Source organism: Caloenas nicobarica, chromosome 3 (assembly GCF_036013445.1).
Source record: "Caloenas nicobarica isolate bCalNic1 chromosome 3, bCalNic1.hap1, whole genome shotgun sequence".
Taxonomy (NCBI): Eukaryota; Metazoa; Chordata; class Aves; order Columbiformes; family Columbidae; genus Caloenas; species Caloenas nicobarica.
In genome coordinates, this window is record NC_088247.1 from 44,198,673 (window position 1) to 44,223,436 (window position 24,764).

The window sequence follows — 24,764 nt, forward strand, 5'->3', positions numbered from 1 at the left end:
AGGAAGACAATTATGTGGATTTGCTTTTGGAATGAGGAGATGTGGGGTCTTCAGCTTTGCATTCTCATCTAAGACTGCAGCAGACCAAGGAAGAGGAGGTGGCTCAAACACTCAACAGCCTGGGGCTTCCCAGACTGCGAGAATCAGAAAAAAATTGTGAAAAGTTTGGTAAAAGCATACCAAGAACTGCATTCCTGCACTCTTCACATCACTAAGACCCTAATAATTTAAAAGAACAAGCTCTTGTTATGAAATTCATAATAATGCCTATAGATGTTATTTATGAAGTATACGTACAGGCACATAGATATAAACGTGACCCTGAAAGAATCCACCCTGAGAAAACTCAAAATGGGGATATCAGAAATTACTGCACTGTAACAAACCTGCACCTTCTTAGCTTCTGTTCTTAGGAGGTACAGCCAAACTTTTCAATTTTATCTCTTAGTCTTAGTTAATTTAACTTTGTTTAGTAGTCCCCTTTTCTGACATAATTCCAAACTAGCCCTTAAATTCTGAATAACTGTGATTTTGCCACTGAAACACATATATTCTATCCTGACTGGCTGATATTAGCTGTCATACGAGAAAGAATATTGGAACAGTACATAATCTTGATCTGGAAGTTTTATTCACATATGGTTAGACATGCTCAGCTAATCATACTGAGAAAAGGAAATTTAAAATAAAGTACAAGTGCATGATGATAAGAGCATCGGAGATAATTTAATCATCATTTATGCTACATTATTCTTTCATTCCAGCAAACTTCGTAAGATTGAGATAATGTGAAAAAAAGAACCCTTAAAAACACTTCTCAGAATGAATTACTAAAACAATTTTTTCAGGTCTTCACAAGGAATTTACACAGATAGCTGATTTTATAAGTGTGTATGTATACACACACTCTCATATATATTTATAAATACATAAAAACAACACACATTTTAACAGTGATGTGATGTGTGCGTTCTCAGAATATCTAAAACTTAACTTTCCAAATGAAAGCTGATTCTGCTTAGCTTTGCATATGTTGTAAATTTCTACTTCTCTTTTACTGCACATGTATCTGGAAAATATCATAACCTGATTTACAGAAAATGTTTCCCGTAGCCATTTCTCTTCCGTAGAAAGGTGCCGATTATAATCTTTTATAAGGGTGAAAGAATGAAATAGTCAAGGAATTTCAGCCAAAGAAAGGAGACAGATGAGCCTCTCAAAATAGCCCCTTTCAAAGAACAGGGCACTTTGCTGATCTGTCTTGTATGATCTTGACTAAGTAAAGAACATATTGACTAAAGTTGTATGTGGAAAGAAAAGCACGTTGTAGCACTTGACTGAAGTAGCACAGAAACTGTGCAAATTCAAAAACCTCTACATTTAGGAATAATTACTTTGAGAAAGGGAAAGAACAAGGAAGAAACTGGATATTGAGACTGATACATTATGAGAAACAGTTTTATTTGGACCACCCCTCTCATTTGCCCATCATCTCTTGAACAACATGCACCTGGCTAGTCAGCATGCCTCTGAACAAAACTGGCACTCAGCTACTCCGCTCCCTCAAATTAACAGCTCAATTATAATACTCCTCTTAACTAGAAGAGTTAAAATTCACTTCACAGATTTCAAGAGACAGGTGTTCATCAAAGAAGAAAATGAAAATGGTTTGATGAAAGTAAGTATTGTAACATGCAAAGATTTTTGGCACCACCATTAATAAAGTCATTCTTACAAGTCTATGAAATTATCTCAAGTGTGCCAGAAAAAGTTCTGTAATGCCTGCACGTTTAGAAGAAACCTGGATACTTAGAGCGAAAGGATACTTTGGTATTTATCTCATAACAAAAGTAGATTAACATTACTTAAACAGTACAAATTGTAGGCATTCAGTAAAGCGTTTTATGATACTGGATTGGAATAGAATGATCCTAGATTTGTTTATGCAGCTTTAATATACAAGTAGCTAAAACTGGCAATAAATGAGAATATAAATCTTCTGCACATTACCTAAGCCCATTATTTTGGGGATTTACAGCATCACATGCAATGACTTTTATGCCAATGAATCCCAAGGCAATTTACCAATCATGCATATGGGAATTACTTATTCACCACTAAGGTACAATCACCTGCTGGCTGGTAAACAGTTCTTGTTTCACAGTGGAGAGAAAGTCAACAAAATTGCTTCAGGGCAGGACATGATAAAGAACACTGTATCAAGTGACACTGAGTAGGTACTGTGCAACTAACCAAACCAAATTCACTCGTTGTGCTCCTACTCTTGTGAAAAAAATCAAACAAAAACCCCCAAACCTAACCTAAACCTTTGGATTATTAAGGGCCACAAATAAAATAGTCCTTGTTTGGTAATATCAATCATTTCATATGCTCATCTATGGCACAGTAAACTCCATTACTATTTTGCAATTTATTCAAAGTTATCTCAACTATCACTGACTTCTCTTCATAAAACTTTTCAGTTTTCCTTTGATGTATCTCATTGAAACACTGACTGCACTGGGAATACTTGGCTTGTAGGAGGTCTGAAGATACCACAGATAGTAGGTCCAGGAACTCTACTAACTGTCTAGTTTAGTAACTTTGGATGAAACTTAATGGAATTTTTTATCATGTCAAAGAATGGAAAGCGGGTATATCCATTGCTTTGCACTTGGTATCTGGAAGTGACCTCTCTGGCACAGTCAGTAACGTTCTTCATTTTTCTCCCTGCATGGCTGAGTACAGAAGGAATACCGAGCGCCTTGGAACGGATGAGACACGGGGTAAAGTAGCACAACGTGTGAACTGTTCCAACCTACATCATGTGTGGCATTCCAATGAAAGACTCCAATTTCATTAGAAACTTCAACATGCATTCCTATCCTGCCATTATGGACATGGCTAGTCAAGATGTGTTCACCTTGTTTCTCACTACAAGAGCTCTGCATCTCACTATGAAACATAGTGGTGTGGGGGTTTTTTTCTCCTTTTTCTTTCCCCCCTTAATTTTCCTCTCACAATCCTCTCAGAATACCAGGATTTTCGCTTAAAAATTGATATTGTGATAACATCAGATTTCGCTTTCTGTGACACTGTATATTAAAGAAACTGATGAAAAAAAAAATCAGTAAACATTCCAACCTCACATTCCAGTGGGAACCTTCTTTTATATCGGGAAGAGCTTGCCTACTAAATCAAATGACTACATTTCTATATTCTGCACTTACATTTGGGCTATATGTTGTGTCTTAAAAATCTACCTGCCACAGATAGCACATGATTAAAGCTTGCAAAGACAAATCAACAAAATTATTTAGCACAGCAATTCAAGAGCAAGACATTTAAAAATAACATCACTTATTCTTTATATTAAAAAAGAAGAGTGCCTGCAGCGGCATAGTTTTTAACATTAATTGTAGTATGGATCATGTGCAAATTCCAAAGTCATACAACTAATCACAGTTTTACCCATGTCTAACCTAGGCAAAACCAGATTTTATTTTATTGTCACTCTCAGGGGAGAAATACCTTCCACATAAATGTATTCATTTTGTTAGTTATGAATTGAGAGAATTGAATGTTTTCTTTACTCTACAGTTCTAACACTCTGCATTTTTTATTTCCAAGAAGATTACACGGAAATTCTGTTTCATGAAAGGTTCTCAGCACAGGACTAGATGCAGAATTCAGAACTAACGAAGACTAAAAAAGTATTAAAGGAAATTATTTTATCACTTGCAGGCTCCCACCAGCAGTAGCCCATAAAGAACTCAGCTGAAAATTCAGCCAAATGTTATAGACATTAACATGATTTCAGAAATACAACACTCTGGAGTACATTAAGAGATATTTAGTGCTATAAATGCCTAATTCTTTATTTGCCACATTATTTTGGTGGGTGAATGATCACATGTTAGGTAACATACCATTAACCCAAAACAACCTTGTGGCAAAGGCAGGCTACACTGCTGGAACAGCTCAGAAGGATCTGCATACCAGCTGGAGCTAGGCAGGATGATAACAATCATTGAAAATATTGCACACATGGTTTCACCAGGATACCCTAATGAAAGTAAACTTTATCACAGAGAAACAGCTGATAGCTATTCTCTCATTTATTAGGAAAATCCAGGTCTGAATAGATTTTCTATAGAAAACTGGGGAGAACATATCAATGTGGTACCTAAAAAAAAAGTAACACATTATAAATACAATATCTAAAAGAATATGATAATCTGGAGTTTTATTTTAGGGATGCTGCTGTAGCCCTCTCAATAAGGCTACTTTATAGTTGTCACTAAACTGTAAAGTTATCTGCCAAGAAAGGCATTTATATTTAGAGAAAAAAAAATATTAAAATGTGCATACGAGTTTTATTCCATGTGTGGGCCAGGAATGCTCCTACATTGGACACTGCTAAGTATTCTAGGCTCCAGCAGCAGTGGGATCACCTTTGGATCAACTCTACCCTTAGGTTATCTTTAGATTAAATTGCATGTGTATTTTATACTCACGTTGGGTTCATTATAAGTCGACGGAAGAAATAAGTCCAGGTGATATAATCCATTGCATCCTGCTTTGAAGTAATAGTTCCAGCAGCAATTTCAGCATTCAAGTGGTCAGCCAGCACTTCTAACAAGCTGAAGAACAGGAAACAAGAGGACTTAGCTGACTTTACAATCACAAAGACAGGTAATATATTTTGTAGAGTTGTGCATTAAAAGGTTTATTACTTTTAATATGAAAATATTATATATTTATCTTCTGGTAAAAGAGGAGAGGGGAAGAAGATGGAATGTAAATGCAACGTCAGTCATCTTCTTTACATGATAGTGGAATGAAGCTCAAATCATTTTTTGATTGGACCAAGAATGCACAAGTTTAAGTCATTCATGGAACACATTGAGATGGAGCTACTCCGTGGTAACTTCTGAATACTGTATGTTGACCATATGATCATGCTGGTTTAATCCAATAGAGAATCATATGGAAAGACAAACAGGAAATGAAACAGTGGCAATAGCTTAGCTAATACTTGACAAATACTTGAGGGCTATTAAAATTACATCAAAACTGCTTCCCCCAGATTTTGCCTCATCTTCATCCAATGTAAAAAAAAAAAAAAAAAAAAGCCAGTTACTTTTGCCCAGAAAGATCTAAACTCAGAAACATAGAAGAACAAAAGCACTTTAAAATGATTCTTACAAAGTAAAATACTGTTTAGTGTCGTTAAATGGAACAAAGACCTCCATTAGGGTATCTAATGAGATCATGCCTGGCCAGAGTTCAATCAGGGAATGGAAAATATCCTTAAGGATCAATCTAATTTTTCTTGCATTATAATAATTTTTTTTTCCTACTGTTCTTTCCTTATTGCAAAAAGTAAAGAATAATTTAGTATGAGTAGCTGTGTTACTGCTCTACACCACTGATCGCATGATTCTGAAGGTAAGAACTGCAGACGTTCTACTCAGATTGTCCGTCAGAAACTGGACAGATGATTCAATAGCTATGCCATAATAAAGAATGCTTTCTCTTTTGCTTCTAACATGCTGCACTTCAGACCCATGATCAGTGAGAGCACAAGGCCTGTCATATGAGTTGCGTACTCAAGTCTTATAACTAATACATAGACAATGGATTTTAGAAAAAAAATTTTAATTAAAAAAATATGAAGTTTAATTTTACAAATTGGAAATACTACACAAAGCTGATAAATCTGTTCTTTGGTAGAACAGACGGGAGAGCATTCTAAAACTAAAAACCCTCCAAAAGCCCCCAAACAGTTTCTCTTTGAAGCTATGAAGCCTCTTAACTTCAAATACTTGGTCATAAAAGAGACTAAGACAATTCAAAGTTAATCAGAACACGAGCTACATGGAACTAAACAAGATTGCTATTAATATGTGAATCTTCATCTGAAAACTTATCAAACATTCTTTGTTTATAGTAAAAGATGGAACATATCAAACTACGAAGTAAATACATACATACAAGATGAGCTACTAGAAACGTAGAATATTTATAGTATTCCAAACAAGAACAAGGTATGATTATTACTTTTATACTGAAGATACGATTTCTTTATTTAGAAACACCACTTACCAGTGAATAGAGAGATTTCCTAGTCTATGCTAGTTCCATACAGCCTGGATATACCATCGACATTTTAATGACACTGCTCTTTTGACTTATTAGCTATCATTTTGAAGAAGTGCAACTCCTAGCCTTTTGTGCTAAGTGCAATTATATGTTAAAAAAAGAAAAGTGTGGTTTCCTAAGGAAATGAAGTGCATGTCTCCACATTCTTTTTTTTTTGCAAAAATAGTATGTCTGTCTGTGCACCACAGAAATCAGCCTTCAAATACACCAGCCCATTTCAACTACATTTCAGAGGTGGATAGCACTCTTGAGCTCCTACAAATTTCCTGACCAGTCAGAGTTCCCACTAGTGCTTACGTTGAGGGATCCAGTTTCCATAGGAGAACAATACTGTGAATTCTTCATCACTGAGAAAAGCTTTCAGTAATGCTCATGCTTTATTAGATGTCTGAGAATTCCTCCATAAAACATGCATCTATAGGAGACTGACGTAACTAGTTGTGCTTCTTGTTGAACAACTAAGTACATTATAAGTATCAAAACCAAGGCATGTGTTACATTATGCTGGACAGCAAACTTTCTAACACCTAAGTTCAGAGAGGCTGCAAAAAGGTGGTGTTTCTACATACTGCAATTTTGAAGTGAAAGATGCATTGGAAGTGTATTAGTAATAGTTTACACCATGCAGATTTCTTTTTGAACTTGTGAGATTTTGAAGAATGTGCTATCTATAAGGGTACCAGTATTCTAAGAAAAAGTCCTAAAAACTCACCCATTTTTTTCTTATTAAGAATCTGTCACAGAATTTCAGAGAGGGTTCTGAGGATCATGCTGTACACACTAGTCTTGAAGAACAGTTTGTGCTCTCACACAAAAGTCTGAGACAACACTCAGAAGCAGAGAAGCATTTGTAGTATTTATCTGGGAATGGACTAAGTAATTCAACAGTGCTTCAAAACTTATGGAAGAAAGGGTTTTTCTTCTACTTTTTGGAAAATGATTTTCCTGTAGGACCCCAATATTTATGAGATATTTGGCACAGGAATTTTGTTTCCTTCTTCTGTATCCCTCATTTCTAGTATTGTTGATAGTTTGATCACCTTTTCTGATTGCTATATCTTTACCTTGATTCCACTGGGAAAGGTTCATAAAGGAATTTTTTGTAGAAGTCTTTCTTAATATCATGAACTAGAATTACAGCTTTTCCTTGGTCATCAAACTGTGGTCTGCCAGCACGTCCCATCATCTGAAGTACATCTGCCAAAGAGACAATAATGTATCAAACAAATGTATTCATTTCAATGTATAAATAAATGTATTTACGTCTGTACAACGTGCGATACAGGAGTTTTGGATTTCTTTGGCCTCGTATGCCCTATTGGTTTTGACACATCTAATTTTTGTTTCCATCTCAGATAAGTTTATGATGAACTTCTTTCTGGCAGAGAGTATTGTCCTGCATACTTGAAGACCACCCACGGAAATAGAATCCAAGCTTCATCTAATATAAATTTTCTCTTCTCTCCTTCCAGTCCACATCCATCCGTTGTTTGATCATAGGCAATTAAAGATGATGAGTAAGAGAACTCATAAAGCTTACAATGGCAACAGTCTATTATTTCCTAATTTTCAAGCATTTAACTTCACAATAGTAAAAGTTCCTTGTTTAAACTTTCCTGCTATATGTGATTTCCTAGGTTTTGAATATTTTAGAGGAAATGAGGTAAAGGCAGATTCTAACTAGTGACAGCTATGACCTTTACCACTCAAACTTCAGGACAAGTTATATTAGATATTAGCATTGGAGTAGAGATGGTTTTGTATCATATCTTGTCCCTGTATCAGATCACCATATACCAATTTAAAAGCAGGTACAGTTGAAGCTTACCTCTCCTACTCTGCCATTACTTGCAAATACTACCTAATGATTTCTATAAATACTGAAAACACTAATTTATACAACACATACTCAACTTGCTACCTGCCCACCAAGATAAGTACGCTTATCATCTATTTGTTCATGTCTTCTCATAATCTGAGAAATGCATCTGCATAGGTTGTTTTGTGTCTTGTTCAACAGAGCTCTGATTCCTTTTTTGTGCCTCCAACTGCTATTTAACTTTGAAGAAACAATAGGAAAGAGTTCACAAGAAAGTTTTACATCTTTATTTTAAAACTTTTAATGTTTTGTGTATTCTCTATGAGCTCTATCAGACTTGCACAACATGTGGCTTGCAGTACTTGGCATTTTGAAAAGCCATTTCTTTGGCTTCAGAATCAATAAGCTTTTGGCCCAAGGCTCAGTTGGGGAAGGAAAAGCCAGAAGGTGTAGAACGGGATACAGCAATGGGAAATGATAGGAGGAATAGCCCAATGACGACAAACAGTTTTTAGCAACACATTTTCACTTGCCTACCCATGAGCTACATAGACAGCAATGTTTTTTATCAGTTTATTCCTTTTGTTAATTTAAGAGTGACATGAAAATGTACAATGAAACTAGTCTGAAAACGATGTTTGTGAATAGGTATGTGCACAAGAGGGTGACGAAACAACTTCTTGCTATTCTAATGTGGTGAATTAAATTATGCATAGTACCATATAGGAAATGGATTTACCAAAAAGCGTCAGGAAAGTATTTTTGCCAATGTCCACTACATAATTATCCAAAACCAATATTTTCTTTACTGACTATATGTTGCTTGGCCGCTTTTACTCACTGGAATAAACTTCTGAAATGTTAAATATGGTCTAACTGGCTGACTAAATGTCTGGTAACTGAGAAAAAGCCCTCCCCAAAACCTCTGACTTCACTCCAAGAAGCATTTGTACTTATTTTTAAATTCCTGAAAACTCCAGAATGATTCATTCTACCTTCAGCTGCTTCCTTGGAGCCACATGCATCTCTGATACAGAAAGGTAAATTCAGCAGGGAGAAAACAAGTTATACCATGATGGAGCAGTGAAGACATTACTTGAAGGCAGTATTAAAGACAGCATAGTGAAATTTTGGAAGTATTTCAAAATTAAACTCATTACATTTTCATTTTATTGCTGCTGCAAAACTGTATTACCTATCCATAGAACTTCCAGATGCATAAATACTCTCTAGAAAGTTAAAAATAAAAATGCTCTAAGCAAACCACACCACATGTTTCTTCACAAAGTAAGGAATCTGCATTTTCTGTTTCAATACAGACAACAAACTATTAAATGCTTCCATCGCAGATGGTGGTATTCCCATATATCCCTTCCCCAACATCTTGTTAAAAATTCAAGAACCGAACAACCCCCAATGTCCAAGTCACCTGAATTCAAAAAACAATGAAGAGTGAAAGTATAAGCATTTCCTAAAGCCTCTGTGAGTACTCGTACAACAGATTTCTAAAACGGCATAGTAATTCTTCAATGCTTATGGAGTTTCTGATTTCTTTGGAATATATTATTTTCTCCATTACTTCCCTCTGGCAGCTCCACAGATTCAACACACAATTTAAAACTTCGGTTGATTTCTTTCCTCATCACAATTTCGCATTCGGTTACAAAGTCAGTTGTCACTATTCTTCCACTCGGGACGAGTGAGATACGACTTCTCTGCAGAGGCGGCTCGAACTGAGTTTACATCAGCCGAAGTCTGTCACAACATGCACGTGTGCATGGCTGAGCTCCCAGGTCACACCAGAATCTTTGAATAAAAGAGTTGGTCTGGAAATGGATTCCAAGTTTCCTGCAGAGCACTAATCACTAAATTAAGCTTCATGATGGGTTACTTGGAGCAGTAACTCCTGCAGTATTTTCAGTTTGAGCTTTTTTCATTAGTAAGCTTCTCTTGCTAAAAAGACGTTGTGTGGTTAAAAAGACACAAGCTCTCTATTTGCATTACAAATAACGTTTAGGTTGTCTTTAGGTGTACACATCTCTAGCATAGTCTACGATTATTTAACAGTAAAATTTCTCGTGCAAAAAGAGAAAGGGAAAACAGAACAGGAAACCTGGAATACATTTAGCTTGTCCTCATTCTTCAAGCTTAGTACCATGCAGACAAATATTCTCCCTGTCTGAACTCTGAAAGATCTTCCATGGTTCACTTTCTTAAGCTTACTGAAAATGCTGCAGAACGGTTTATGAAAAGTAGAGTTTACTAGAGCCAGAAAGCAATAAAAGTCTGTATCAAACCAGAAATTCAAATATTTAATTCAGCTGCCTATTTTTGAATCACTTACTTGAAGTATTAGTTACATCACTGAAGATCCTAGGCTAGTTAAGGTTTTTAATTTACTGTCAAGTGACTACGTTTAAAATTTATGTTCTCATAAATGTGTAATTCAACTGTTGCATCGCAAAACATGGCTACATTTACTGTTAAGAATCTGTTTTTATTTAAAAAATGTTTCAAAAATGAAAAAAATTATTTGCATGCACGAAAACTTCCTTTTATATAATTAACTAGGTAGCTAAATATGACTTTATATTGTCCCTTTAATTGTTTCATGTCTGTTTCGGATGATACACATTAAAGGAATTTAGCATGAAAAAAGATTTGCAAAACAGAAACATTTTCATTATTACCTAAAATCTTACAACTTGCATTAAACAAAGAAACGCTTTTCTCAGCACTCCTAGTCTCTGCCCAAATTAGGCATTTTCAGTGATCAGTTATTAAATAATTCAAATCATTTGCATATGCTTGAAATACATTTCAATCTTAGGAGCATCGCCATAACTTATGCGAGTACCTGTAATGGGATAATCCACGTAACGTCTCGTTTTTCCATCGTAGTATTCTGTTCCTTTAACAATTACTAAATGAGCTGGAAAATTTACACCCCAAGCTAATGTGCTTGTGGCAATAAGAACCTAAAACAGAAAGAAAGATTAATGAGGTATATCTAATAAAAAGCCAACTTTTAAAATTTCATGTAAAAGTCATTACGGCAGGATTCAAAGAACAAGTGTACCTGGATTTTGCAGTTCACAAACAATTCTTCCACAGTTTTCCTGTCTCTTTCATGCAGACCTGCGTGGTGCATGCCTATTCCAAAAGCAAGTGTCAGCTTCAGATTTGAATCTCTAACTGTCAATATAATGTCATTCATCTGTAACAGAAAGAAAAGTTGCATATTTAAAACAGATTACTCAGAAATTTTAAACTTTTTTTTTTAACAGCAAGGATAATTTGCTCAATGCTGTTTATACAAACAGGAAAACACAGGCTTCGGTCTCTGAGCAGTCTGGGTTTAGTCTAAAAAAAATAAAATACTATATTAATGATGTGGGGGAATACAAAATGCACATGACTTTATTGACACACTAAGTAGCACAGATAAGGAAATGAAAATGCTGAAAATATCTTGGCAGGTCTGGCAAATGCTGTGCGTTCTGCTCTGTGTTTGTTTAATGCAATCCCTAGTATCAAAGCGGTTAGAACTGGTATAAAAACATGGCCAATCTGTGCAACCAGTAACATAATAGCAGTCATGAAAACTAAATTTGGCTCTCTCTAATGCCTGTGAAAAGACATAGACAGTTCTTCAGTTTTATAAATCTGCAAGTATTATGCATCAAAAAAGTTTCGTATTCACATGCAGAAATGCAAATGAATTTAAATTTTCTTTTTTTTTTGTTTGTAATTTATAGACTCAAATCCTGTAGTGAAACCCAACATGCAATAAGTGTCTTCATTTAAAACTTTCAGAAGTTCAGACAAAAAGCTATTCTTTATTACTATTACTATTTTTTTCAAATCTTATGTCAATGACTACTTGGAATCATTTTAACTACTATCATTTTAACTATTTTTCTTCCATATATTTTCAAGTAGTAAATTCTGTAATAAGCTCATTTATTTCTGCAGATGACCTCTGTGAAAAGCCCCTCACTAATAACAAGCAAGAGCTTTATAACTTCTGTTGTCTTCAGTGATTTTACTCCTCAACATTCCTTCTGTTGTTTCATTTCCAAGGCCATTTATTATTTTATGTGATTTTAATATCATTATAGCCAGGAACTTTCAAACCTCCTCTCTTATTAGTGGTTTCCTGATGCCACCAGCAGTGGCATGATGATATTGCATACTTATGGGCAGCATCATTCACAGTTAACCTAGGAGGTATAGCCAAGCTTAGAGAAAAAATAATAGTGCAGAACAAATTACTCGGGGTAACTGAAGAATATGGACTGAGTATTCAGTCTCATCTTGGACTAAGTATCTCAAAGTACTGAGATATGATACCTACATGACTGCAGTGATATTTTAATTTCCACTTAGAACTCTAAGGTGTTGCACTTCTATGTTCAGAATTGTAATCTTCACTAAAGGTTTCTTGGGTTTTAGAATTCTCAGACCGTAATGTTAATAAATTTATTCACATATCTAAAACCAAGTAGCTGATGTCATTACTGTTATAAAAAAACTCCTTAAGAAGGTACAAATAAGCCAAAGGATATAATAGTCTATATTCAGGATTCAAACAAACTAACAAAAAACCAACCCAAACAAAATAGATTTTGTACATCAATCAATTTTGTCAGGAAGAACAAATTAGAAAGCATTTTTTAAAAGTCTGTTTGTTGAAGTAGTATTGACTAACAGAACCAGAGCTGATGGAAGTAACACAGAACCCAATTAAAAATATATTGTTCAAGTTTTAGCTTGGTCCAATCAATGTGATCTTTCAGTGGAAGCTCCTAAACTTTATTTCCCCCATAACACAGTTGCCTGGATGTTCCCGAGAGTTTCCTATATTATGAGACGTGGCAGAATTGTTGTATAAACTGAGCTGGCATGTATAAAAGAAAAGGATGCTTACAGAAGAAAAGAGTGAAAAGGACTATACAGCACTGAAAGGAAATGAAGCAGAAAGAAAAAAGCAATGAATTGAGAAGTGAAGAGGGGATAAATCTATTTAGGAAAGGGAAACAAGAAGAGGGGTAGATAAGTAGAAGAGAGTAGAGAACTGAATGAAAGGAGGATATGTTAAAGGATAAAGTTTATCTATCTAGATGCAATCAGCAAACCTTTGATTTCTCTAGTCAACATGCAGACATGTGACTGCTGTGTAGATAACATGAATTATGACCCATCTTAAAGATTTTTTCTTCTAAGATGAAAAAAAAAGCTCGATAAAACGAGAACCTGTACACTGTTTTCTCTACAATTATGACCATCAATATACACCACTAAATAGATTTTCAAATTTATTAATGCCTTTTGTCCTATGAATTTATGAAGTGGTACTAGCACTGCACAGGCTCCTTACGCTCAGATAGACACTTTGAGAAGTAATAGTTATATGTACACATTTTACAGGGAATTAAGATGAAAAAGTAGAAAATGGCACTGGTAACTATCAGAAAAATAAATGAAACCATTACTGCATTTACATTTTTCTCAATTGCTGCATTAAAAATTCATGGAAGATATTCTATTGCTGAATTAGTGTCTCTCCTGCCCACCAAAAGTCATCATGTTATGATAGTTATGTCTTTAATGGAAGGGAACAAACCAGTTCCAATGAAATGTATTTCATTATTCACATAAGCAGAATTCGGTATTGGGAAAATAATGAATCTAAACTCTGTGTTCCTCTGGAAGAGAACAGGGATCAAATTAGCTGATTTGGATTAGTCTATAGCAATTAGACTGCTCCTTCAGCACATGCAGCTTTACAGTGTAAGTTATTTTCAGTGCAGAACCTGCACTAAACCTTTTCGCTATATAGCTGCCAGCATAAAACATCCTGAATTCACACTGCTGGGAATTTATTAAAAGATGTTCTTCTTGCTTTTACAATCAGTGGTGGTTATTTTTTTTTTTTCCCTCTGACTTGTATTACAGCGGTGGCCTGTGGTGCTGTTAGTCGTACCTGCAAAGCCGTGTAATTTACCACAGGAACACAGAAGAACCCTTAGCAGGAGAGCTGGCGCATGTACCACTATCTTGTCATTTTAGCAGCAGGGAATCCTAGTCATTTTTAGCTGACCCCTTACTTTCACATAAATCAATGTAACAAACACAACTATGTTACCCACAGGCACAATCCAAGGCTTAAAATTCTCATGACAATTTATATAAAAATATTACTCTCGTATGTCAGTGTAGTATAAGAATATTATCACTTTCTATTAAGAAATAATGGCACAATTAATAGGTTCATTATCCAGAAAGAGACATACCATCGTGACTATAAAACAAATTTAATGTTTCTGCATTGTTTTAACTTCACTACTGTTCATCTTTTTGAAAACAACTGTAACGTTAACTCATAAAAGGGCAAAGAAAATATGTTTTATCTTAAGAACAGAATAAGTATATTAAAAATAACATAAGGAAATATGCATGGTACTGACAAAAATGTACAACACCGATGCATGGAACTTAATGCAAGGGGGGATTTTTCCCTGGACTCAAAGACAGGAAGGATTGAGCCCACGTGGAAATGGTTTTGCCATCCTTCACAGATTTTCTGATGAACAAACAAAAATACCTCTTGTGCTTTCCTAACATTAGGTTGACTAGGCATCCACCTTTTAATTAAAAAAAAAAAAAAACAACAAAACACCCCGAAAGCCAATTTGGGACTCTAGTAGCATTGCAAAATATTTCTTATAAAACATAAAGTGTATTTCTACTATTTATATTGTAATCTCTGAACAAGCTAGATTTTTCTCAAACTAGTAAGTAGTCATTTTCTTTGTTCCTGCACATATTGAAACTGTTGAACCATTTACTTTAAGCTAATAGAACTTTTTTTATATTTTAAATTTATTATACTTAAAAAGCTTTTGTAGAAAGATAGGATTCCATTTAAGTAGATACATTACCCTGTGCCTGAAATACATTCCAGTCAGAGTATAATTCAGCAAGTTGATGACAATGCTGGCTCCAAAAGAAAGGAGGAGACCAGATTGGACAAGAATGAGCTAACAGATTGTGCAGCCCAATTCTGTCCCTTTGAGTGTGATATATTGTTTCAAGATGCTAAAAACCCATACTTTCTCAAAGCATATCTGTTGTGCTGGTTTTCCCATTTTCACAGAATCCTCATTATTAGTAGTCTGTACTCTTTTCAAAGCACGTCAGACTCAGACCATATGCCACTGAATAATGCTTATCAATTGTCTAAAATGCCCAATAGAAGAAAGATGTGCCAAACAAAAGAATCGTGAAAGTTATGAAGTCTTTTACAAAAATAATTACATATTTCACATCTGTTACAGATGTTAAGTGAAATAAAACCATCTCCTTGTTATAACTAAATGTTAATTTTTTACGACACACTTTTGTGTCATAAAAACAACATCTTGTAGAAGGAAGTTGAACTTCTATAATGAGTGAAACACTTAGAAGTCATTCTTGAGTACCCTCCTGATCTTTAAAGGCAGAAAAAAAGCTCATCTTATAAAATGATTTTTGATGAAGAGTTGACATGCTCATAGCCCAGAACTCTCCCATACAAACGAGATGCCTAAAACACCTTAAATATGATTATTCAAGAAACATTTTAACATGTGGCTTAAACAGTTGAGATATATTATTAAAACATATAAATTTAACACTAAAAATCTCATCTAAAAGACAGCAATATACCAATTCATGACACAGACCAGACTCTTCAATTCCTGCTTTATAGCACAGCATTACCTCAGAACAATAACACAGAGATAACAGATTATTTGATTTAAAGGTTAGAGAAGGAAAAGTCATCTTTTGTCTTCCCAACAATTTTGGGGATTTTTTTTTTTTTAGCAATGCAAAACAGAACTATATGATATAATTTAATTCACTTTCATGCATATTTCTATGCATATTTCCACATAGTGTATGAACACATATACGAATCCATAATTAGCTCACGCATGTTTACACACTCAAATCTCTCATATCACAAAATCAGTACGGGCCTGATTCATTCTTTTGGAGTCAATGATGGCCCTTCATTCAAGTGTCCTAGAATTCAGTAGAAGCTGGCTATTGCCTGGTGTGGATGCTATTGAATTAAATTACAGTAGGTATGTTTGTGCTAAGAGATTTTAGTTATTTCTAGATGTTTCATAAAGAACAGTCTTAACAAGACGCAGATGGTAAAATGATGCACAAAGCAGAATGCAAAAATAATTTTGGTTAAAGTTAAAGCTGTGCACATGAGTACATTTCTTCTCAGTCCTTGCACTGTAAATATATACATATTTAAAAAAAATTATATATAATCCAAGTATCTGGCCAGGGAATAAGTTTATTTAAAACACAAAACAAAACAAAACCAAATAAGAAAACACCCTGTTTGTTTGCTGGTGAGAACTGCATTCTAACTTCAAACAGTAAACAATAAATACTACTTTGTACTTTTGTTTTAGGTTAAAAACAAAAAACAGTAAAAACATTAGAGAAAAATAAACTGAAAACTTGATTCCAATAAATTATTTTGTAAAAAGATTCCAGCATCTGCTGCCACCACAGATGTAAATACAATTTCTGAAAGGGAAGGACTTGTTCCTCTTTAGTCAGTTCTTAATGTAGAACAATATAATCCATCTCACCCAAGCTTACCACCACAAACTGGTGGCACTGTCTGTTTCCAAAAGGATAATCTGAGCTGTTGTCCCTTTTAACGAGAGAAGTAGTGGGTCACAAGCTTGAATGGGACAGTCCTGGCTGACAGCTCCAAATTCCAATTTGAGCTAGAAAATTTATATTTAAAAATCATCTCATGATTACACAAAAAAGCAGAGTAAACATAAGGTTTTCTTTCTTTTCTTTCCTTTTTTTTTTTTTTCTTCCCATTGGTATATTGGCATCAGTGAACAACGAAAAGAAATAAAGAATTACTGAATTTATAGAGGCAGTCTTCTCTTTGAGATGTGCTGGCTATTCACATTTCTGTTATGATGCACCTGTGCCTCATAAGAATAACTAGGACGATCTCTACAGAGTGACATCTGCTGAAGAGTCCTTGCAAGTACCACAAATTGCAAGGAAGGTGGCTTCAGCTGCTTCTTCACTCTTTGGTGAAAAATAAACTTTATGTTGGGACTGCAAATCCTAAGATGGATAGAGAGCTCATTTTGGAACGTGTATGGACAATGCACCTTACAGAAAAAGAAAAAACCTCACCTCTAAGGCTCTAAAACAGGTAACCTTTCTCCTTCAAGAGACTGTGCACTTATACTCTACTTTGGGCAAACTGTGGCAGTTCTGCTAAAATCCTGAAGGACTTCTGCATGTGCTACACATAGGAGTTGGGAAATGCAGGGATGAGCTTTGAAGTTATCAGCTACAAACCTCAATAAGTAGAGTATTTCAGCATCATTAGAGGCCTCCTTGCTCAAACCAAACTAGACATGAGACATTTGAGTGGACATTTCTTCATAAAAAGCATGCAAATAGCCTGAAACTAAGTTGGGTAGAATCTATTAAACAGATCTAACTATTGTGCAACAACAGGTCCAGTAGAACTGGAAAACTTATCAGTACTAGAATCAGCAACTTTCATCAAGTATGGTTCAGTCTTATGAAGACTGACAGCTATCTCAACTTTCTGAATACTGTAGGAACATGGGTATGAACAGGAAACCACCAGACATGATTTCATCAGATATGAAATTCAAAGAAAGCATCCAGGAAGAATCATCTCCAAAACCGAATGGAGCTGCCTGTAATACAAATTTTGAGTAGATGGATGTAGAACAAAATTCCTTCTCGACTATAATTCATTCGCACCTGTTAAAACTACTGACTCCTTCGAGGGAAAGAGCATCTTGTATGATTCTGCCGTGATCTAGGTATGCTGTTGTCTACTTTGGTGGCAATGGTTGAAAGGTCATTTCTATACACAATTTGTACATACAAATATGTACTCCAGAAGCTTCATACAAGTTCATGTCCTTTGAAATAAAATTGATTGAAATACTGCCTGAATTTGATACGTGGAGCTGAGTGGCAGAGATGGGGGTGGATCTGCCTGTTCCCTGGTGAAAAGAAGTAGTCTGGAGTTTTGTGAACAGAACCCTCCACATGCTGCAAATGAGAGCCTGGTTTGGCGCTACCACTATGGGGAGAATCTCTACAGAAAAGATGAAGGATGCTAAGATGATGGTATAGCTGATAAAAAGGTACCGAAGACCAGTATTGGTCTCTCTCCCCAACTCCAATCCCTCCCCCACAAGGCCCAAATCTCTCTGTTACCATTGCAGAAAAGCTGTTATGCAGTATAAGAGAGAAAAATCACTTTAAATGGTTGTAGGAATCTGTCTCTACCTCAATATCAGTATTCCAGATGTTACTATGGATGGCACTGTTTACAGCATTTTAAAAACCTTATGAAGTCTACCCACTAGGAAGCTAACATAAATATAGACTAATGTTTGGCCATCATGGAGCAAAACCAATTATACCATTAAACAAATCTAACCAATAAGTTCTCAAAGGAATCTTATGTCAATCAAAATTAATGTCATACAAATAAGGCCAAATGAAGAAAAATGCCAAGGCCTGTTGTAAAGCTTGTAAACTTTGTATGCCACCCACTTATGAAAAATCTCTTATATCTTAACATACTTCACAATTAACAATTATGAATGCTTTGAAAGTAGTCATTTGTCTGTAAGTTCCCCTAAAGGAACACTGGTTGGCAAAAAAAAACAAATGTGAAAAAGTGACAGGCAACAAATATGTTGTTTAAAGACAACCACCATTTATTTCTTCTAACTGGTCCATTTTTCTCTCATATGGAAATAAGAAACACTTGAAATACCTGGGCAAGTGTTTAAGATATGGAATACTTACTATAAAGTAGGTAATACCTACTATGAACTAAGTATTCACTATTTCTACTTTTAAAACTTACAAATGCTATAGTATATACGAAGAGAATTTAGTCTATTTACCTAGTCCGAGCTCGACTTTAATATAACTTGAATTTAGAATTTTTCAATTAAAAAAATATTATGGGTCAAGAATTAACCAGTACATACACTACCTCTATATAGCAGTACTATAGCTTTGTCCTTTGCTTCAATGTCAAATGAAACTCAGACGAATCATTCTCACTTAAAACACAAAACTACAAACTAGTCACAAAATTACCTCAAGAAATGTCCCCTTGAAATTGTGTGTACTTCAAACACAATTGTGTTCTACACAATAGTGGTAAAACATGACAGCTTAAGGCTTAATCCTCGGTCTTTTGTATTTACGTAATCGGGACTGAATAACTTAGTAGGTATTTTATGCTCCAAACATTGAGCTTATTAATTCAAATAGAAATCATATGCAAATGTTATGAAACCAATAAATGAAAAGTCTGCTTGTCCTTTTTGGCTCCCCTTTCAAAACCTTCAGAGGTACATTCTGAAACACAGGAAATTTAAAGGTACCCAATAGCAAACCCTTTTCCAGCAAGTGAAGAAGCTTTAGTTACAGTTTTTTAAAGGACAGTAGCGGGTCACAGGACATAAGGAATCTCTCCATAATTAATGAAAGTCATTTAGGGCAAGCTGCATGCTGCATATTCTAATTGTGGGTGAGGTTAATACAGTAAACTAGCACAAGGTACTAGGGTACTACGCACTAATAATTTTGATATGAAAAGCTTCTGTTATGATCAAGAAAACATTAAATAGAGGTCATACGGTTAGGAAAAGTAGCATCAAATTGAGATATGTTTTAGTAGTAGTAGTTTATCAGCCAAGAATTGTCTCTTTTATAATCCATCCAAAAGAGGAAGGATACGGATGTTATGCTTTATCTCAGAAAAATCACACTTCATTTTTTTTTGGAAAGAGCAAACAAAATCAAATAATCTCACCTAGAAACCGAAACTTTTTGACATATAATTTTTGGTATACAATTGTATAATTATTCATACAACTGTTGATATATAAATATTCACACAATACTCAATTTGGACCTTGTATTTATGGGTCATGTATTTTGCTGTTTTGGCCCTGTATTATCCCAGAAATTCCTATGCAGAAGGTCTGCAAAAATTAGAGAAAGCTAACTTCCAGAATCGATGAAATTTGAACACTGACAAAAAAAATTGTTTTGAAGCAATGATATGCTACAATCAGAACCATTAGTCCAGAAGGAAATAAATAATTCTGTATTCAGAGTAGGTGCAGAACTGAGTGCATAACTAAAATCTAGTACCCATTTTGAAGAATGCAGATGAAACAGAATATTGAACGGTTGTTTATTATTTGACCTTCATTCATGTTTTGCAATAAACGAAAGGACTTTTTTAGAAACAATACAAGAAAATGTAATTAAAGATTATATTGCTTGAAAAAACCAAAAAGTCAAACCTTCACTGCAGCATTGCTTAACATCTGAGTATTTGACTTTGTAATCCTTATGTTCTTATAGCAGAGGTATGGGCAGAAGTTATCTTATTTTTTTATAAAATTGATTTATTTCATTGACATGCAAGACTGAAGCATTCCTAAAGCATTGCTTCTGCAGTGTATCTATCTATATACATGTATGAATACACATGGAGAGACACATGTATATACATATGTACATATATACACCCATATTTATATATATACATATACATAACCCTCTACACAGAGTTATTGTATGAGAAGGATGATTTTGCTCCTAAAACAATGAAAAAGATTTGGTTTAAATTCCAGCTCAACATCTATATGTCACAAGTTTCCAGCTGTAAACTTTAAAGAACACTAGTCCTCTTTCTTTTATTCCTTGTCTTATATTTGTATCAAAGACTTGTATCATGTGATATATGTTGCCTGAGACAATGGAACTAGCATTAATAATAGATATGCAGGAAAAACAAAGGTAAAAGTTTGCGTTCAGCATAGCTGTTTCAAGATCTACCCTCAAATGACTCTTCTGTTTCCAATATATTTTCTTTTCAAACAAACATAAATAAAATAGAAGCAGAGCACAAATAATGCAGGTAAAATGATTCTACCTCTCTTTCATCCATCTTCAGCCATTGTTTGGGATCATCCTCGGTGGCTAGGAAAGCTATCAGATCTAAGGCAGTAAGCCTTGTCTGACGTCTGGATGACACAAAAATAAGAACAGGCTTGGCTGGAGAATGACTCCGAATTGCTGTTGAGGAAAACAGAACTTGAGAATTAGGCCCTTTAATGACAAAAATTTGAATTTCTCTTTGCAATACCTAGCCAGCTAATAGACCTTTCTGCAGATGATACACAGGTACATATACTTATTTTCTGCTAGATAGATACAACTGAGGTGAACACGTAATGAATTAAAGATCATATAACTATGCTTAGCTGAGCCTGAGTTAATTTGCCCTGCTACTTCGGTGATCATCGTAAGCTAAAAATTTAAGAGAAGTTGGTAGGGAAAATAAATGCACCAAAACACCGCAAAACCCGGACAAGCTTTCTACACTTCAAAGCTTGTGAACTGCTCTCTCTCAGCCTAATAACTATGTTACATTTTTTCTACCCTATTGGGATATGTTGTCTCAGGTTAAGTGCCATCAAGGTCCAAAACTTGCTTTCTGCCTGACCCAGAGCTCAGGCTGCATAAACTCCTGTTTGCCTGCAAAGTTTCACTACAATCTACCAAAACCAGAAAAGGTAAAAAGCAGCTTTTCAATAGCTGCTGAGAAAGGTGGGCATTATGGTACCAAATAACTTTGTTTCTGTTATTTGCTAATTACTCTGATATATTTAAACCAATTATGTTTTAGGACTTTTTTAAAAAGCTTTTTCTTGCTCAGCAAATGTTTGAAAAGTTTTGGGTTGCAGCAGACATTTATGGTCTCAGGAATAAATATGGCCATGGAAATGCTAAAATAACCTTGACTATATCATGTCAAACAAGTGGTGAAAAAGCCCTCAATAAATCATATGTCTACAGATTTCCTAACATCAACAAGCACTAGAAGTATAAACAGGTGTACGTAGAATTTCAAATACTCTCTCTAAACCCCTTATAAATCCATTCGTGTGTTTTCTCATGTAATTCTCATTCTAGCAATTAAATTTATGCATTGTTGATTTCTGAAAACTATTTCATGCTATCCACCATCACATATTGTTCCCCAGTTCATGAATACTACCCAGCAAGTGCTCCTATATACACATACTATGCAGTTGTGGAATTATTGAAATAGGGTAATTTATGTGTATTTATACCTTACAACTATATATGCCAATATATCTATATATTTTAAAAGCCCAGCATCTAATGGATTTTTGTTGCTTCAGGAACAGGTGTGGCAGAACAGCCCAAGACAGATTTATTGTTCATTAGTGTTTTCGTACAATGCTCTTGTGGAGGTGTAAATAATCTGAGCTGTCAAGATTGGTCTCTAGTCCACAATCAATACTTTGCTTCTGTCATAAGGCTAATTAAAGCAGCTAAAAAGTCACCTCACAAATGTCACCTCACAATCAACAGCAGTTCACATGACAAAATTTATTTTGGATGTTATTTTTAATTGATATAATAAATATTCCTTATGTAACCAAAACAAAACACGTTTAAGTAAAATACGAGAGTTTTTCTTATATCTATTCTGCTTGCCAGCTTTGTTAAGAATAAAAAATTGAAAACAGAGGCATATCTGGATGCACTACAAATTTTGAATTTTATGGTTATAGCTTTGAAACTAGAATTATCGGAGGTTAGCTTGACTTGCAACTTCTTCACAATTTTTTTAATGCTTACATACAGTGGTCCATATGAAAATACCTCAGCAGATTGATAATATGAATGTTTTTATGACTTTCTAAATTTCAAATATTTTTACACAAATGTTTCTTTATGGTGTCAAACACTAAGAGAAAACACATTTTATTTCCCCTTCATTAGCAATAATTTTATTCTTCTGTTCTAAATGCATTACATTCCTCTGTTATATGTTGCATTTGCAGCACACTTTATGTTTCAGACAAATAGCTTTGGGCCATTAGCAGATTCCCCCATACATGCCAAGAGTACATATAGTAACACATGTTGTAAATGTGCTGCAAATGAACTGTGTAAAGTGTCCAAAGTCGTTTTTTTTTTTTTTTTTTCCTTTTACTGAAAGTAGGAAAAGGTCTAGGAGCTCGTTGCTTACCCTGAAATGCAGGTTTGTTCATGCTAGCCATGCGAGGACAGTAATGCTGGCCAGGGAAGCCCTGAATGTGCACCTCCAGTGGAACAGGGCGTACTGATGGTCGGAAGTTGAACAGACCCATCTACAAGTAAACATTTTTTCCAAACTTAACCTTGAATTATCTTACAAATTGCTATTTTGTTTTTCTGCAGCAAAAATACAAAACCATTTTCTGAAACATTTTTGTACCTGATTAATATTTAGCCAGTCAGCAAGGTCTCTGGCATTTGCCAAAGCAGTGGATAAACCAACTACTCTTACAGGCTTCTCTGTGTGAGATGAGATGAAGTTTGTTCGAGACACAATGACTTCCAATACTGGGCCTCTCTCATCCCCTAGTAAATAAAAAGTCCATTGAAAAACAGAGAAAAAGAAGAGGTCAGATGTCAACAAGTATATTCCTGTCATAAGTACCAGCACACTTTTTCAAATTTAGCAACGAGTCTGAATAAAAATAACAAAACATGCTCACCTAGCAGATGGATCTCATCTATGATAAGGATGGAAACTTTCTGAACATAGCTTCTGTTCTGCCAGCTTCTACTGACACCATCCCACTTCTCTGGGGTAGTAACAATCAGGTCAGCTTGTGCAATAGCTCTCATATCAGGAGTCACATCTCCTGTCAACTCTACAACCCTGTAATCAAAAAGACGGTGGCTTGGTTTTATAAAGCTCTAGAACATCTTAATGTTCAAGTATTAACTCCTAAACATTAACTCTCAACAGAGAGAAGAAACAAAATCAAACAAAGTCTTTTTGTTTCTGGTCAAATGCTTTTAACAGGATTTCAAAAATTATTTTAAGTAAATAAACTTGTCTCTTGGTTTTCCTAGCAAACACCACATAAGCACCAAATACCCTTCCTCAGCAAAACCATACAGGGAGGGTGAATATGAGTCTCAAACCATCTATGGTTAATTTTTCAAAATGAAGATGATATAAGAATATTAGTATGATACAATGTGAATTATAACATCCTGTCAAAGCCAGGATGAAGGCTTTCTAGAAAGCTACCAAGTTGCTGCCTGCTGTTCTGCATAGATCTCTGGTTTGAATAGGGAGGTTAGACTGCAGTCTATCTGCATCTGTTGGTGAAGTCCCATTAAGACTGGAGCAGAAATTATCCGGAGGTCATTCTTTTGGGAAAATTAGCAGAGTTTTTCCAGTTGATTGCCTTATTATCCTTTCAAGTTCTACAAACAGCATTTGAGACAATCCATCATTTTAGAGTGAACATAATGGATTTTTGACTATTCTATAACACATTCCACATCCAGTTGAACATCTAAGAAAAATTCTTCAAAGTAATGTGTATCTTCTGTTCAAAATTTCAGTCACAAGTAATAGAGTAAATTTCAAAAAGGAAATATTGCCTGAAAATATTTTAAAATTATGAGGCAATAATCTCCTCTCACAAGGCATTAAAATAGCAACAACAACAACAAAAAAAGCCAACTAATATATCACTGCTACAATAATAGCAGGAATCTCACTGGTAATGTAATGTATGCAGAGTAGCACCTATTGAAACCTGTGGTGTGCTTT

At 34.9% G+C, this 24,764-nt stretch overlaps 1 protein-coding gene across 2 annotated transcripts in view; it reads right to left on the minus strand.

Moving 5' to 3' along the window:
* The window catches only part of ASCC3 (activating signal cointegrator 1 complex subunit 3), a 267,227-nt gene that overhangs the window by 45,772 nt on the left and 196,691 nt on the right, over positions 1-24,764 (minus strand). For both annotated transcript variants that reach the window (XM_065631955.1, XM_065631954.1), the window contains exons 27-34: positions 23,689-23,855; positions 23,406-23,551; positions 23,178-23,298; positions 21,045-21,187; positions 11,064-11,201; positions 10,842-10,962; positions 7,230-7,362; positions 4,518-4,643 (exon numbers count right to left, since the gene is read on the minus strand). In XM_065631955.1, the coding sequence (XP_065488027.1) occupies positions 4,518-4,643; positions 7,230-7,362; positions 10,842-10,962; positions 11,064-11,201; positions 21,045-21,187; positions 23,178-23,298; positions 23,406-23,551; positions 23,689-23,855 (1,095 nt within the window). The remainder of the gene's footprint in view (positions 1-4,517; positions 4,644-7,229; positions 7,363-10,841; positions 10,963-11,063; positions 11,202-21,044; positions 21,188-23,177; positions 23,299-23,405; positions 23,552-23,688; positions 23,856-24,764) is intronic.